Raw genomic sequence first — 15,816 nt, 5'->3', positions numbered from 1 at the left:
AGCTAGGGAGTTATGCTGTGCCTCACTACTGTAGTTAAGGAACCAGTCTGTGTGCAAGCACTTGAAACTCACTCCTGTTGCTATGGAATCCCCCTAGGTTTATGAAACATTCAGGCTGCTTTTACACCTCAATAACCACACAGCCATTTATTCGGACACTGGCTAATTCTGCTAATAAATAAATCCAAGTCGTACTGCTAAAGCATTCATTACAGAGCCTTGACTCGGTCTTTACTTTACGCATGTAAACCCAAGATTCCCATGGGAAAATCTCGATAAAGAGAGAGTCCCCGTAGAACCGTGCCAAGTCTTAACATACACACAGCAAAACGATCATGCAACTTCACGCCCACGGAGAAATAAACACAGAATGAAGTCAGTTGTTACACTGTTAGAATGGTTAAGATGGCATGCCTGACAAAGGACTATCTGAACAAACTGCACATAAAAAATAAATTTTAAAAGATGTTGTACACAGTATGCAGAAGCTCCTTTAACCATTCTACCTGATATCACGTCACCTCAGGTGTTAGAACACTTTTATTCTAGCTATGTAATTGAAACAGCACTGTTGCCACACTGAAAAAGGGGCATTGTTTACAGAACAACAATTCAAACATCAAGTTTTTTGTTTTGTTTGGCACCAGACCTTTCCACCTCCACCGGATTTCATTGGATCGTGGAACTTTGAAAATCCTTGCTTATTCATAACAGAATTGGGTAGGGAATCTGAGGTAAATTTAACGTAAACGGCTCGTGTGACTGGTTCCCTGTGTTGCCGGGAAGCTCGGAGAGTGGGCATATTGGTTTATCGGTTTGGCTGGCCGTTCGTTTTCTCATCACCTCCTGTTCTTGAGAGAAAGAGACTTAATTTTCTCTGCTGTTTATCCTCCACTGTATAATGAGCTCTCCTGAGTGAATGTCCTCCCCACTCAAGACCTGCTGCGCTAAACAGGAAATGATTATATGTCTGTGCTGACTCGGTTTAGAGCAATTACGCTACAGTGACAAACCTGATGCAGGCAGACAGAGAACATAATGTACTGTAGTGTAGCCTCACCTAAGCCCTATAGCTAAAGGGCTAAAGAGGAACTAATTCATTAGCTTTCGATGAAGTCTAAAACTAGATGTAATGTACAGTAAAATTCCTGGATCTTTCTTAGTTGGTGTTGAAGCATCTGAACATCGTGCTCTCAGATGGTAATGCCCTTTTCTCTGTTGGGTCTAGAATAAGTGTTAAAAAGAACAGGGTAACAAAGCATTACTATTACATAGTGGTGTAAAGTCCTTAAGTTTAAAGTATTTTAAGTACTACTTACTAAAGTTGTTTTTTGGGTATCTGTACTTTACTATTTATATTTTTGACAACTTTTACTTCACTACAATCCTGAAGAAAACCGTGTACTTTTTACTCCATGCATTTTCCCTGACACCCAAAAGTACTCCATTTTGAATGCTTAGCAGGACAGGAAAATGGTTCGATTCACACACTTATCTAGAGAACATCCCTGGTCCTCCCTACTGCCTCTGATCTGCCTGACTCACAAAACACGAGGGCTTCATTTGTAAATGAGGTCTGAGTTTTGTTGTATGCCCCGGTTATCCTAAAAAAATTACAAATAAAATAATGATGCCGTCTGGTTTGCTAAATATATAAAGGAATTTGAAAAGATTTATACTTTTGATATTTAAGTATATTTTAGCAATTACATTTACTTTTGATACTTAAGTATATTTAAAACCAAATAATTGTATACTTTTACTCAAGTAGTATTTTACTGGGTGACTTTTACATTTACTTGAGTCATTTTCTATTAAGGTATCTTTACTTTTACTCAAGTATGACAATTGAGTAATTTGTCCACCACTGTTATTACAGTAGGATAAATGTTTGGAAGTTAGCAAACTAAACACAAGTGTACTGAATAGCTATGGTCAAAATGACTCAGTCAGAGAGCTCAAAGACCACTTTAAACCACTCAGTGGTGTTGCATAGTACAGTGAGGAAACAGTTAAGGCCCAAAGATCGTGTTTCGGCTTACGTAACCCACCACCATGATATATTAGAGCCTGTGTCAAGGGGATTGATGGGAGAAGGGACATACCTCTTTACGATGACCTCGCTTAAATGTTTGTTACAACGCAACCCCCCCCCCCCCCCCCCCCCAAGTGTCCCCAACACTCACACAAACAAACATACACACACATCCCACTCTATTCGCCTCTGCTCAAAGGCCCCCTGGATACCAGGGATCTGCCAGAAAGTCTGGTCAGTCACCAAAGGAACTTACGAAGCACTCGGCAGCATCGTCCATGAAGCCCAGCTGAAAGCGGTGCTCATCCTTAAAAGTCTCGGCCAGGGCGTGACGCAGGTTGTCTGAGGGCAGGGCGCGCTCCCGACTGTGCTGGAACTGGGAGAAGATGCCCTGCGGAACAGGAAAGCGGGATACCTAGTCAGTTGTACAACTGAATGCCTTCAGCTGAAATGTGTCTTCCACATTTAACCCAACCCCTCTGAATCAGAGAGGTGCGGGGGGCTGCCTTAATAGAAAGAAGTTAATTCACTAAATTCTGCAAATGAAAACATTTAGAAATAATTATTTATAGCAGTTCTCAAGGGACAACTAACTACTCCCTCAAAGCTCAATATCCCCAGTCTGAATGTGTGTTATCAACAAAATGCCAAATCAAATTATTGGTAATGCTATCAAACTAGCGGTAATGTGTCAACACCGATAAAGCCCTACAAATGTCTTCTTCTTTTTTTTACATTTGGGATTGCTTGCAACAACTAAGACTTGATGAAGGGTGCATACCTTCAACGCACAGAAGATACATGAGTCTCCGAGACAGAAGTGTCCAGGAAGCTGCCTCAGACTGCGTCTGAAGATGTCCAGATGCCACAGTACCTGAACAGGGGATTGAAGAAAACATATTATTGTGAAAGTATTGTCATGTTCATGAAGATCCTCATATTCCACACCGAACTTACATTATGACCCCAACTTTCCCAGCTAATCTTTCCTTTGATGAACGACAGGTTTTAATATGATTTATTTTAGAAAACACTTTCAGTTATAAAGGTGACATTTGAGGGCTGGTTAATAATTTGAACAATAATAACTTCACGTTGCGACCTGACCTCAAACATTGTCGACTGTGGATTTAGGGCCAGTGATGTCCTTCCTTGGTAGATGGTGCTTAGAGGGGCTGGGTGGTTGTGTCAGGCCATGAGGACAACATGGCCTGGGGCGGCAGGAAGCCTAGTGGTTAGAGCGTTGGACTAGTAACCGAAAGGTTTCAAGATCGAATCCATGAGCTGACAAGGTAAAAATCTTTCGTTCTGCCCCTGAACAAGGCAGTTAACACACTGTTTTTAGGCCATCATTGAAAATAAGAATTTGTTCTTAACTGACTTGCCTAGTTAAATAAAAGGGATTTTCTTTTTAAACAGAGGAGAGAGGGAGAGGAAAGAATGAGGGGGGGGGGGTTCTGTTCCTTGGAAACAAAGCCCTGGGTGGCGGACGTCTTCATCCAGCTCAGCCATGTCTCGCCCTCTGAGTCACGGCCTGGAAGAGTCCGCCAAATGCCTTCCCACGAGGCAAAAACAACCTTCCAGTAACTTGCCGGGAAGTACTGAAGCATTTAGAGAGTGACTAAGCTATTGGCTTTGAGGTTGTAAAGTAATGTTGGTGGTGGTAAATATTTTTTGTCTGGAGGGAGATGCTGTCTAGTCCTTTATTATGAATAAGCAAAGCTAACATAAGGAATGTAGCCTCCTGGAAATGAGATCATGTTTTGTATTGGTTTACCAGGTATTTCAAATCAAGGGATTGGGCATTGTTGCAATTTGCATTAATACACATGTGCCTTATCAGATATTAACAGTGTCTCTACTTCCATCCTATTGTTCTGGATATTTAGTCATTGAAAAACAAAGCATTTATTGCAATTATCTGAAAGCATGCAGTAATCATTTACTATTCATTGTTTAGATATGACTCACCTGCACCGCACTGTTGAGAAAGCAGCTGTTCTGCCCCGGCTCGTTCAGCAGGCCTTTGGTGGGGGCTAGAGACAGCATGCTTCCCGGCTGGTAGGACTTGGCGAGATTGCCCCCCGGCTTCCTGAAGAACTTTACCCATGCCATTGGATAGAGGGCCTGCCTTTTGACGTGAGTGGAGTCACTCGGTGAGGCAGACTGGGGCTTGGTGGTAGCGGTGGGATCCCCCGTCCCGTCGAGAGGAACCCCAGACAGTCTGAGGCTACGTTATTCCGCTAGCAGCAGTTACTGTCCTGCTACACATGGGCGACTACTCCCACCTCTCCGCAGCTTGAGAGGAAGGTGATTTTACCTTGTCCAAAACTTTGAAAGGTCTTAAATGTCACAGAAACCAGGAGAAATTTTTCAGAAAGTCCCTAGCTAGGAAGTCTGGAATCCAGACAAATTATTTCGTCACAGATCGCTCGTCCGATTGTTCTTATGCGTAGCTGTTTAACTCCTGAAGTAGGGGTGTTAGGCATTCTCCAGCCTGGATCATTCTGCACTGGGGATTCAGTGCCTCTGGGGGCTCTCCACATTGCCAGGACGTTATAGGGCAGTCAATTGGAATTGATCGGCCTTTCCAAGCTTCATCCATAGCGAAGATCTATCCAGGCAGCGCTTGCCATTGTATGTCAATGGGGTCTGATCTGTAAAAGAAAGAGTGAAAAAGACTTGACACCACAAAATAATACATTTCACTGAAAACAAATGAACACCCAGGATTAACATTCTACGTATCGTAAATGGAAAAACATTTAGTCAGGACAAGGATTGATGCTTGGATCTTCCCACTTAGTAAATTATTATTTTCGGGCAATAGTAAAACAGCAGGCTTCACCTATTTCAAGGTCAGTAGTTGACCCCACCCTCTTTACAATATATATCAACAAAGTTTATCCATTAACTTTTATGACTGTCCTCTGTACCCAATGTTTCTAAATAAAACATTTGAAAGATTATATACATTTAATCTATCCCCTCTTTCTAAACACATTTAATGGAGAATGGGAAACAAAGTAATTATTGATCATTTACAGATTGCCAAATATCACATTGTTTAGGTCTTAGAAAAATCAGGTCACAAATTCGAAAGTCCACCAAACTAAGACATTACAGCCGACTGTGCATATTACGTGATTTAAAGTCTAAGCCGTTCGTCATCTTGTCACTTATAATAGTCGTGCCCCAGCTACCGAGTTGAAGGCTAAACAAGAAAGGGAGCTATGCCAAGTTACACAGTAATATCATCAGCCCAGTGAACAATGTAGTGCGAATTATCTACTTGCAGCACGCCTTCCTTCAGGTCCAACGGCTTGCCAATGGCCAGTCTTTCAGTCATGTAGTAGTTCTCATAGCCTATCAACTGATGAGTGTTAGCCTGGAGCGGACTTAGCATTAGGCTAACATGGCAGACAATGCATGACCCGGCCCGGCCTGACCTGCTGCTTGCAATAGCCTCTCGAAAACCAGGGCACCAGTGTGTTGTTAAACATTTGAGATTCCTGGAACCAGCGCAGCCCTAATGCTCCAGGTCATACCGACACAGTGAACTTCGGACACAACAATCGATCCACGACAGAGAGAACAGAGATTTTTCCCAGAATTCTGACAGTGTTGTCTGCAATGTGTCATCTGTTCCTTTGGACATGCTGGTGTAGGGTTGTTTTAGTGATGTGAATGTGCATACTTATGGTAAAGAGTTAGTTTATGAGCTTCATAAACCAAGTGTTTCTTTGTTGTTCATGTCAGTCTGTTTGTATCTTCTAAAAATGTTGGCTGAGGAACAAAGGACTCTATGCCTAGTCTTTTGCACATAATAAAATGGGGGAACCCTTCTGTGTTACTATTCATATTAGTGCTACCATTCTGCACAGAATGTGGTTAGGGGAAGTTATCAGATAATTTCCTGTGAGCATCCCACTTATCTAGAAGCTATACATGTTAGAATTTGACACTGAGCAGCAGTTTCCACTGTCAACTCACATCCAATTCAGACTTCTGCTTTAAGTTAGGCACCTCTCAGTACATGATGATGCAAATATTTTATTCCATAGCTCAAAAGCTCCAATTTAGAACATTGAAGTGCAACCCATAACTTGACAATCAACAAATAGATCCACTCCATGAGTAATGTACTGTGCCTGGTTGACATATCAAGTCATGCAGTCAGAAACTGACTGGCTACAGGGCAGTTCTGGCAAATGCCAGATGGGCTGGTCCATTTCTTGCCCGGTGGGCCTATCTAAATTGTAATTTTTTTTGCAAGAATTGTAAATATTATTTGGCCAATAATGAGGACCTTAAAGAAAAAAAGTTTGGGCTAGAGTTGGGGCCTTGAGGGGGGGGGGGGAAATTGCCCAATTTCTGGTCCCAGTCAATTCCTGCATGATGTATTCATTGCAATACATCTCAGGTATTGAATATATCCTGTTTTTACAATCTCTCTAGAGCACATGTCAAACTCATTCCACGGAGGGCCGAGTGTCTAGGTCTTATCTCCCCTCACCTGGTTGTCTAGGTCTTATCTCCCCTCACCTGGTTGTCTAGGTCTTATCTCCCCTCACCTGGTTGTCTAGGTCTTATCTCCCCTCACCTGGTTGTCTAGGTCTTATCTCCCCTCACCTGGTTGTCTAGGTCTTAATTGAAAGGGGGTGGCAGTACAGAGTTCGGGAGTGTACAAAACATTAGGAACACCTGCTTTTTCCAGGACATATTTTAACCAGGTGAAAGCTCTGAACCCTTATTGGATGCCACCCGTTAAATCCACTCCAAATCAGTATAGATGAAGGGGAGAAGACAGGTTACAGAAGGATTTTTAAGCCTTGAGAAAATTGAAACATGGATTGTGTATGTGTGCCATTCTGAGGGTGAATGGGCAAGACAAAATATTGAAGTGCTGGGTTTTTCAAGCTGTTCATAATTGTACACAGTGTCTATTCACTGTCAATAATCAATAGAGTGAAAGGTACACTGAGACTTGGTTCCCTCTGGTGGTGAACCTTTCCACATACAGTATGATGAATGTGCATCTGCTCCAATAGCATTATCTATAATAAAGGGGTAAAGTTTTAAGACTGGAGACCTCTCTATATGAGAAGATGATGATTGTATGCAGAACTGAAATTGTTATAGCTAGGAAGTTGGGAACCATTTTTCTTTGGGAACCGTTTTCTTGACTAGGAGATAGCGAAGGTTTGAAGATTTTGTTTTTCAAAATATTATCTCCTTCAGTTTATAATTTGGTTGTTTTCACAGCTTTTTCAGCTCGAGCTTAAACTCTTGAGAATGTAGCAGAGCAGACTGTGGGACGGCACAAAGTGTCATCCAAAACCAGTCGAGCAATATGTCTTCTCTGGTATTCAAACTATTTTCAACATGTCCTGAAATGTGACCACACAACTACAGTAGAGTATGTTTATGGTGGAACCAGAATTTGACCATTCAGTCACAATAGTTTCTGATTGACTAAATTCTTTTAAAAAGTATCTCTACAGAAAACAACAGGCTTAGGCCCTGTGGCTCTCATTTGCAACTACCCTCCATAGCAACAGCATTCCAAAGGAATCACTTAAGCCTGGCATTGCTAAAGAGCTCGTGTCTTTGTGATTAGATGCAACGCTGTAGGGGCAAGTGGAAAACTGTACTCTACTTAACCTTCTAGAGTGACTCCATTCAACCGTGCATGTTTGTCATGTCTGTCTATACCGGAACGAAAGCTTCCTGCAGACACCAATATATCACATCATCCATCCATTTGTAGCCTGTGTTCTCAATGCACATTTGACCAAATGTGCCCATCCATTTAAGGAAGTGACTTGCAAAAACGAAATTATTACTCACCATGTCCAATACGCCCGGGGAATGATTGAGAACGATTGATCAAGTCAGCTGTAAGGGGCCACGATAAATTGTCTTCATTTTTAATGCCGCCTTCTCACAAACATTACCCTGATGTATCCATCCCTCCAGGTCAAATCAAGGAGGCCGGCATCCCAATTCAATCACACATTCGGCCCCTAAACGATACTCAAGACCAAGATAAATCCTTGATTTCCACCATTAGAGAAAGTGATTCCCTGGAATCTTACGTATAGCATAAACCTCAACATAAATTAACTGAATCTCTTCCATATTGTTGGCCCTTCAAGTCAAGCCAGTATGCATCCATAGATAATGACCATGAACAAAATAATCCCTATAAAGAAAATGGCACACAGTCAAGTGCTTGTAAAATAAGTCCATGTCATCATGACCACATGTTTAGAGGTCAACTACCAACTACCAAAGAATTAATTAAGGTTTCAGTTCAGTGCATAAGACATACTCCCCTTCCATAAGAAGTACATCCACGGCAACAACAGTAAAGATGACTAATGTATGCTTACCTTATCACAGCACAGATAATACATTACTGTACTCAATCCGCCAACCTCTCTTATCTTCTAGTATCTCAAAGTCTGATGTAAATTGGCACTGGTGTGACAGACTGCAACTAGAGCACAATATGGAACCAATATACGTGTGTCTCAACAACCTTACAGAATGACAAAGGTCTCTCTCTATGCTACCCTCGTTCAACATTGAAAACAGTCCTGTGCTCAGCGGTGCCTTCAAACAATGCTATCACTTACAGCCACTGATTTATCACCATTAACAATCATCACGTTATTACCAGTGTCATCTAATTTTCTTAGTCATTACAGTCTGGCAGTCAGTACATTCTCATTGGTTTCGAAAAGAAACCAATTAACATTTCTGTGTGACCTACGGTCAATGTTAATTACTATATGGCACATGTGATCAGGGCAGGTGACAGCATTCCTCAAGGACATGACAATGCAAGGCAACGCGTGCATCTACACCTGCATTGCTTGCTGTTTGGGGTTTTAGGCTGGGTTTCTGTACAGCACTTTGATATATCAGCTGATGTACAAAGGGCTTTATAAATAAATTTGATTTGATGAGTGACAGACATTGTTGTGACCTGGATTGGCTGAATACTATCACACCAGGGAGACAGGCATGGTCTTTCATTCCAAACCGAACCTGCTAGGTGAGAACTGGGATAGAGATGCAAGGGTGGAATAATACAGAGTGACTGTGCAGGGTCAGGGTTACAGGTAGCTAAGGTAAAACCGCAGAACATGTCAATAGCCACTGTGCTTTTAAGGTAAAATATTATATTAATCAGACAAATGGATGTTGGTGCTTTAAATACCCTGTGATTTGAGTGTGAGTAGAGTGCAGTTGTGTTGAAATATCTCGGCTTCCTGCTTTCAGTCCTGTCTGGAGAAAGCCTGCTCTCCAATTTGCCACTCTTCTGCAATCGAGCTGAGTGATGTCATGGCATGGGTCCTTGCGTAACCCGAGAGACACACCCTTCCTTTAGAGTTCTGAGGCATGGGTGACATTTCCTCAAGCTGTGTTTATTATGAATTTGATCGGTTTAGACTAGAGGATGGAATTCCATGTCGCAAAGTCACAGGCTTGCACAGACAAACAGAAATTTGCTAATTTAAAAGAGACTCGTTATGGTCATGTGTTAATGATGGTGTTAATGAAGGACATGTCCTTGTGTCTAACAGAAAGTGTGTCAATATACAGACGTGAAATCCACCAACTTATCACAAACATAGGCATCATCTGATCTCAGTTCAAAAGCACATTCACCTGAGTGGGCAGGCCTTTCAAGGGGCCTATGAATCACTTTTGATTGAGTTCCTTTTCCATATCTTTGTTCAACAACATCTCAGTCATTTGTATCCCAGACACTCAACAAAAGGAGGCCTTTCTGAAAGTGTGGCCATGCTGCCCTTGACACTTTTACCATATGGAATTATTAATGAGAAAAACAAAACAAAAATGACAAGCCACCATTTCCAGGTGTGTTTTGTAAATCTGGTAAGGATAAACTACACTTTTGAGGAGTAGCCAAGCAAAGGCATTTCACTGGTCTGGATTTTGAGAATAGACCAAAGCACAGGAAGGAGTTATGAGACTCTCTGTGTAAAGCGAGAGGCTTGCTTAGATGGTGTCTTGCAAATTCCAAGCACAAACTCATGATGTTTTCTTGACATAGCGAAAATGCTAAGGCTAGCACCTTTGAGCAATCAGCTAGAGTGTCTGTTGTAAATCAGCATCTTTGACAGGACAAGGCTGTCCGTTAGACTTGAACACAGCAAAACGTGACCTGGGCTACAGTGTGGGATATTGAAGTAATCTGGTGTTGTATCTTTTAGAGATGTGTTGATGGATGGCCTCATTAAGAGGAGTTTAACTTTTATATGGTAATGGCAAGATCCTTCGAATAGTCGATCTGTCGTCATTTAACATGTGTCAGGCGAATGATCACAACAAAACACTGCCGTTAAAGAAGCGGCCGCCCGGAAGAAAACGTGTTGTCATTTACCTAATTTTACAGATACGCAAAGGCAAAGCTTGAAAACCTTGGTTGGCCTACTTTCTCTACTGAACACTTGATGTTGGACAGTGGTGCAGTGTGCCTTTGCTCAATGCAGATCCATACATCATCCCATCTAGCTGGCACATTACACACCTGTGTGACGGCTAAAGTGTGTCCCTCCCCGCAACCCGCCGACTCTGACTCAACCTTGATGGTTGACTTTCCCAAAAGGAGACAACATTCAGTGTGGAATAAGGCTGGGAATTGCCAGGGACCTTGGTGTCGACACGATATGTCTTGCGATTCGATACTGTGATTTTATTGGTTGTCCTTAGTTTATGCCAGCCCATACCATAATCCCACCATGGGGCACAACGTTGACATCAGCAAACTGCTCGCCCGGTATGGTTGAAACCACATTTAATCCTTGAAAAGCATACTTCTCCAGCGTGCCAGTGGCCATCGAAGGTGAGCAATTGGCCACTGAAGTCGGTTACGACGCTGAACTGCAGTCAGGTTCGGAGATGGTTTCTGACAGTTTGTGCAGAAATTATTTGGTTGTGCAAACCCTCAGTTTCATCAGCTGTCCGGGTGGCTGGTCTCATATGATCCCGCAGGTGAAGAAGCTAGATGTGGAGGTCCAAACTGTAATCCATACAATTTTTTTATGGTGAGTAACATGGATCTGAATTTGGTAAAAGCCATCTCCTCTTTGGCAATTCAGTAAGCAGTGTTACATTTCATCTTTAGCTCTGCCCGTTGACCAGCTTGGGCTGCCACCTGTTGCCTGTCAAATACAATCGTCACCAGTGACCACAGCCACAAAGTCATAAACCCTGCCTATTTCTTATATTTCTCTTCTTAAAAATGTGATTTTAAACCTAATCCTAAATGTAACCACACTGCTAACCTTATACCTAACCCAAACCTTAAATTAAGATCAAAAGGCACATTTTGGTCTTCATGCATTTTTACGATATAGCCACGGCTATGGTAACTAGTGGAAACCGTCAATTACGGCTGGTAGCTAGTAGACGTAGTGATGTTGCTACCACCCCTGCCCCGATGCACTTTTGGATTAATTTATGTGTTAGTGAAGACTCGTGTTTTAGGTTGCTCGACCCAGGTGCAAAATAAGTCCTTCCTTACTACTATTACTCCAGACTTTCAACAGTACTCACAGAACATTGTGCTGCTAGTTTTGTCCCTACTTAGCCACTTGAATTCGCGAAGCCACCCCTTTTTGTCTGAGGATCGGTAGCAGCATCATCATCATCATCTTCTGGTTGTGGTTGATCATTTTCATCATTTGTTTGTTTTTGTCAAATAATGCGTAAATTCCACCGCATTTCATAGTTTTTGTTCTTGCTAGTTAGCTTGCTAGCTAATGCCATTACTTAGCTGACAGTTCTGAGGGAAAGTTTTTGCGAAAAGGGGTTAGTTGCGTGCATGGCGTGTCACTGGTTTAATTAGCTACATTTAAAAGACTTGTAGCATTATGATTTGTAAACAAATTATGATTTGTAAACAATATATCATCCTGTCTTGTTGGAGTAGTGAAGAGAAGAGTGTTGCGGAAAAATATTGTCACGCATTGTGTTTTATTGGCAAATGTTTTAGTGGCATGGTGCACCCAAAATAAAAGTACTTATCGCACAGCATAAAAAACATTTTGCATATTCGAGAGGCCAGCCCACGTATGTTCTGGCTCTGCCTCGGGCCCAACCCATCAGTTTCTGGGACCAATCAGAACGATTAGAATGTGTTTGCGTTATAGAAATGGTCAGGGAGGTACTCAGAACCAGACTCGCTGCAGAGAAGAAACTAGTTAGACCAATCGGTTTTCAATTTCGATTTTGTGATCAACACGACGTATTCAAAAACAACACTAAAAATAACCTATGACAGCTTTCCTTTTTTATTTAAAACATTTCCATAACGAGATATTCGGTAATTCCTGCACTGAACACAAGGTGTGCTGTTTTCAAATCCCACTAACCCGAAGGTTAGCAATGCTAACAAATACATGTAAAATCTCATAGAGAATACTAACTAAATGTTATACAGTCTGACCTAAACTATACAAGTAACTAAAAAAATGCTACTCACAGTTTGCTGCACACGCAAAACAAATATTAAACAGCAAGGCTCTTGATCCAGGAGGGGATTCTCTGCTGTTACCAAGCAAAGCTTGATTTTGGAAGAAGCGAGATAGCTAACTAGCTACTAAATTAGCAAACCAAATGCACAACTGCAGAGCATTTAGCACATTTTAGACAGTTAACTTAAATAGTTATACGATATCTAGCCGGCAAACATTTGGTTGTGAATTCCATACTGTAACTAGATCACCTGGTGCGCATGCTGCACCACAGTGAGTAACTCACAAGGCTTCGGTCTCTCATCGTTGTGTGCTTGTAAACAAACACCACGTGACTGGGAACTACTGGTAAGCTTCATAATGACAAATTATGTGACAGGTGTAAGGCAGAACGTAATCTTCTTTATCTCCTAAAGTATTGCACAAGTTGACTCCAGGTATTTACTTACAAAGTAGCTACAGGGCTCCCGAGTGGCGCAGCGGTCTAAGGCACTGCATTGCTAGAGGTGTCACTACAGACCCTGGTTCGATCCCGGGCTGTATCACAACTGGCCGTGATCTGGAGACCCATAGGGCGGGGCACAATTGGCACCGCATCGTCCGGCAAAGGGGACTGTTTGGCCGGAGGGCTTTCCTTGGCTCATCGCACTAGTGCCTCCTTGTGGCGGGCCGGGCGCCTGAAGGGTGACCTTGGTCATCAGGTGAACAGTGTTTCCTCCAACACATTGGTCAGAGGAAACCTTCTAATTGCAGTCGCTGTACTCATAATATACAGGAGATCGATCGCCTTATGGCGAGGATTGCCGTGCTGCAAACCCAGCTTCAAGCCCAGCTTCAGACATAATCGTTAGGCAAGGGTAATTTAAGTGTAGGAAAGGATGAAACAGCGTCTGTGCCAACAATAAGTACAGATAGTAGTATAAATCCCCTCGCACAGTCCCCACAGCCAGACAATTTTCTCATGGCTTCTGGAAGGAAATGCTGTAGGAATGCTCAACCGGTATCACTCATTCAGCTGACAGAAACTTTCAACCGGTTCTCCCCATTAAGCAATGGGTCGGAGTCAGAGGCCGAGCCTTCTCTGGTCTCTCCTCTTTCCGCTACGGGGTCTGAGACGCTGAAGGCTCCCACCATTAGCTCTGACAAATTGAAAACCCTAATCATTGGTGACTCCATTACCCCGCAGTATTAGACTTAAAACAAATCATCCAGCGATCATACACTGTTTACCAGGGGGCAGGGCTACCGACGTTAAGGCTAATCTGAAGATGGTGCTGGCTAAGGCTAAAACTGGCGAGTGTAGAGAATATAGGGATATTGTTAGCCACGTTGGTACCAACGATGTTAGGCTGAAACAGTCAGAGGTCACCAAGCGCAACATAGCTTCAGCGTGTAAATCAGTTAGAAAGATGTGTTGGCATCGAGTAATTGTCTCTGGCCCCCTCCCAGTTAGGGGGAGTGATGAGCTCTACAGCAGAGTGTCACAACTCAATCGCTGGTTGAAAACTGTTTTCTGCCCCTCCCAAAAGATAGAATTTGTCGATAATTGGCCCGCTTTCTGGGACTCACCCACAAACAGGACCAAGCCTGGCCTGAGGGACTCCATCCTAGCTGGAGGGGTGCTCTCATCCTATCTACGAACATAGACAGGCCTCTTAACTCCCATAGATCCACAATGAGATAGGGTTCAGGCCAGGCAGCAGTCGGTTAGCCAGCCTGCCATCTTAGTGGAGTCTGCCACTAGCACAGTCAGTGTAGTCAGCTCAGCGATCCTCATTGAGACCGTGTATGTGCCTCGATCTAGGTTGGGCAAAACTAAACATGGAGGTGTTCGCCATTGCAATCTCACTGGAATAAAGACATCCTCCATTCCTGAAAGAGATTGTGATATCTCCCATCTCAAAAAAGGGCTACTTAATGTTAGATTCCTCACTTCCAAGGCAGTTATAGTCAATTAACTAATCACTGATCATAATCTGATGATTGACCTGACTGAAACATAGCTGAAGCTTGATGAATTTACTGTGTTAAATGAGGCCTCACCTCCTGGTTACACTAGTGACCATATCCCCCACGCATCCCGCAAATGCGGAGGTGTTGCTAACATTTATGATAGCAAATTTCAATTTACAAAAAAAAAAAAAGACTGCTTCTAGTCATGAAATTTATGCAGCCTACTCAATCACTTTTTATAGCTACTGTTTACAGGCCTCCTGGGCCGTATACAGCGTTCCTCACTGAGTTCCTTTAATTCCTATCGGATCTTGTATTCATGGCAGATAAAATATTCAAATTATTGGTGACTTTAATATTCACATGGAAAAGTCCACAGACCCACTCCAAAAGGCTTTCGGAGCCATCATCGACTCAGTGGGTTTTGTCCAACATGTCTCCGGACCTACTCAATGCCACAGTCATACTCTGGACCTAGCTTTGTCCCGTGGAATAAATGTTGTGGATCAAAATGTTTTTCCTCATAATCTTGGACTAATCGGACCACCATTTAAATAAGTTCGCAATCACAACAAATAATCTGCTCAGACCCCAACCAAGGATCATCAAAAGCTGTGCTATAAATTCTCGGACAACCCAAAGATTCCTAGATGCCCTTCCAGACTCCCTCCACCTACCCAACAACGTCAGAATACAATAATCAGTTAACCACCAAACGGAGGAACTCAATTTAACCTTGCACAATACCCTAGATGCAGTTGCACCCCTAAAAACATTTGTCATAAGAAACTAGCTCCCTGGTATACAGAAAATACCCGAGCCCTGAAGCAAGCTTCCAGAAAATTGGAACGGAAATGGCGCTACACCAAACTGGAAGTCTTCCGACTAGCTTGGAAAGACAGTATCGTGCCGTATCGAAGAGCCCTCACTGCTGCTCCATCATCCTACTTTTCTAAGTTGAGGAAAATAAGAAACAATCCAAAATTTATTTTTGATACTGTGGCAAAACGAACTAAAAAGCAGTATTCCCCAAGAGAGGATGGCTTTCGCTTCAGCAGTGATACATTCATTCATTCTTTGATGAAAAGATCATGATCATTAGAAAGCAAATTATGGACTCCTCTTTAAATCTGCGTATTCCTCCAAAGCTCAGTTGTCCTGAGTCTGCACAACACTGCCAGGACCTAGGATCAAGGGAGACACTCAAGTTTTTTAATACTATATATATCTCTAGACACATTAATGAAAATAGTCATGGTCTCTAAACCTTCAAGCTGCATACTGGACCTTATACCAACTAAACTACTGAAAGAG

The 15,816-nt window shown here is 42.5% G+C and overlaps 1 protein-coding gene across 1 annotated transcript in view; it reads right to left on the bottom strand.

The window, feature by feature from the left end:
- LOC120030318 (inactive ubiquitin carboxyl-terminal hydrolase 53-like) overlaps positions 1–4,850 on the bottom strand; it is a 45,852-nt gene extending 41,002 nt beyond the window's left edge. Inside the window, exons 1-3 of the mRNA XM_038975677.1 lie at positions 4,007–4,850; positions 2,817–2,909; positions 2,292–2,426 (exon numbers count right to left, since the gene is read on the bottom strand). Of these exons, the coding sequence (XP_038831605.1) occupies positions 2,292–2,426; positions 2,817–2,909; positions 4,007–4,150 (372 nt within the window). The 5' untranslated portion in view covers positions 4,151–4,850. The remainder of the gene's footprint in view (positions 1–2,291; positions 2,427–2,816; positions 2,910–4,006) is intronic.
- Between the last annotated feature and the right edge of the window lie 10,966 nt (positions 4,851–15,816).

The sequence above is a fragment of the Salvelinus namaycush genome, chromosome 36 (assembly GCF_016432855.1).
Source record: "Salvelinus namaycush isolate Seneca chromosome 36, SaNama_1.0, whole genome shotgun sequence".
Taxonomy (NCBI): domain Eukaryota; kingdom Metazoa; phylum Chordata; class Actinopteri; order Salmoniformes; family Salmonidae; genus Salvelinus; species Salvelinus namaycush.
Note: the sequence above shows the minus strand (reverse complement) of the source record. Positions and strands in the feature narration are given on the sequence as shown.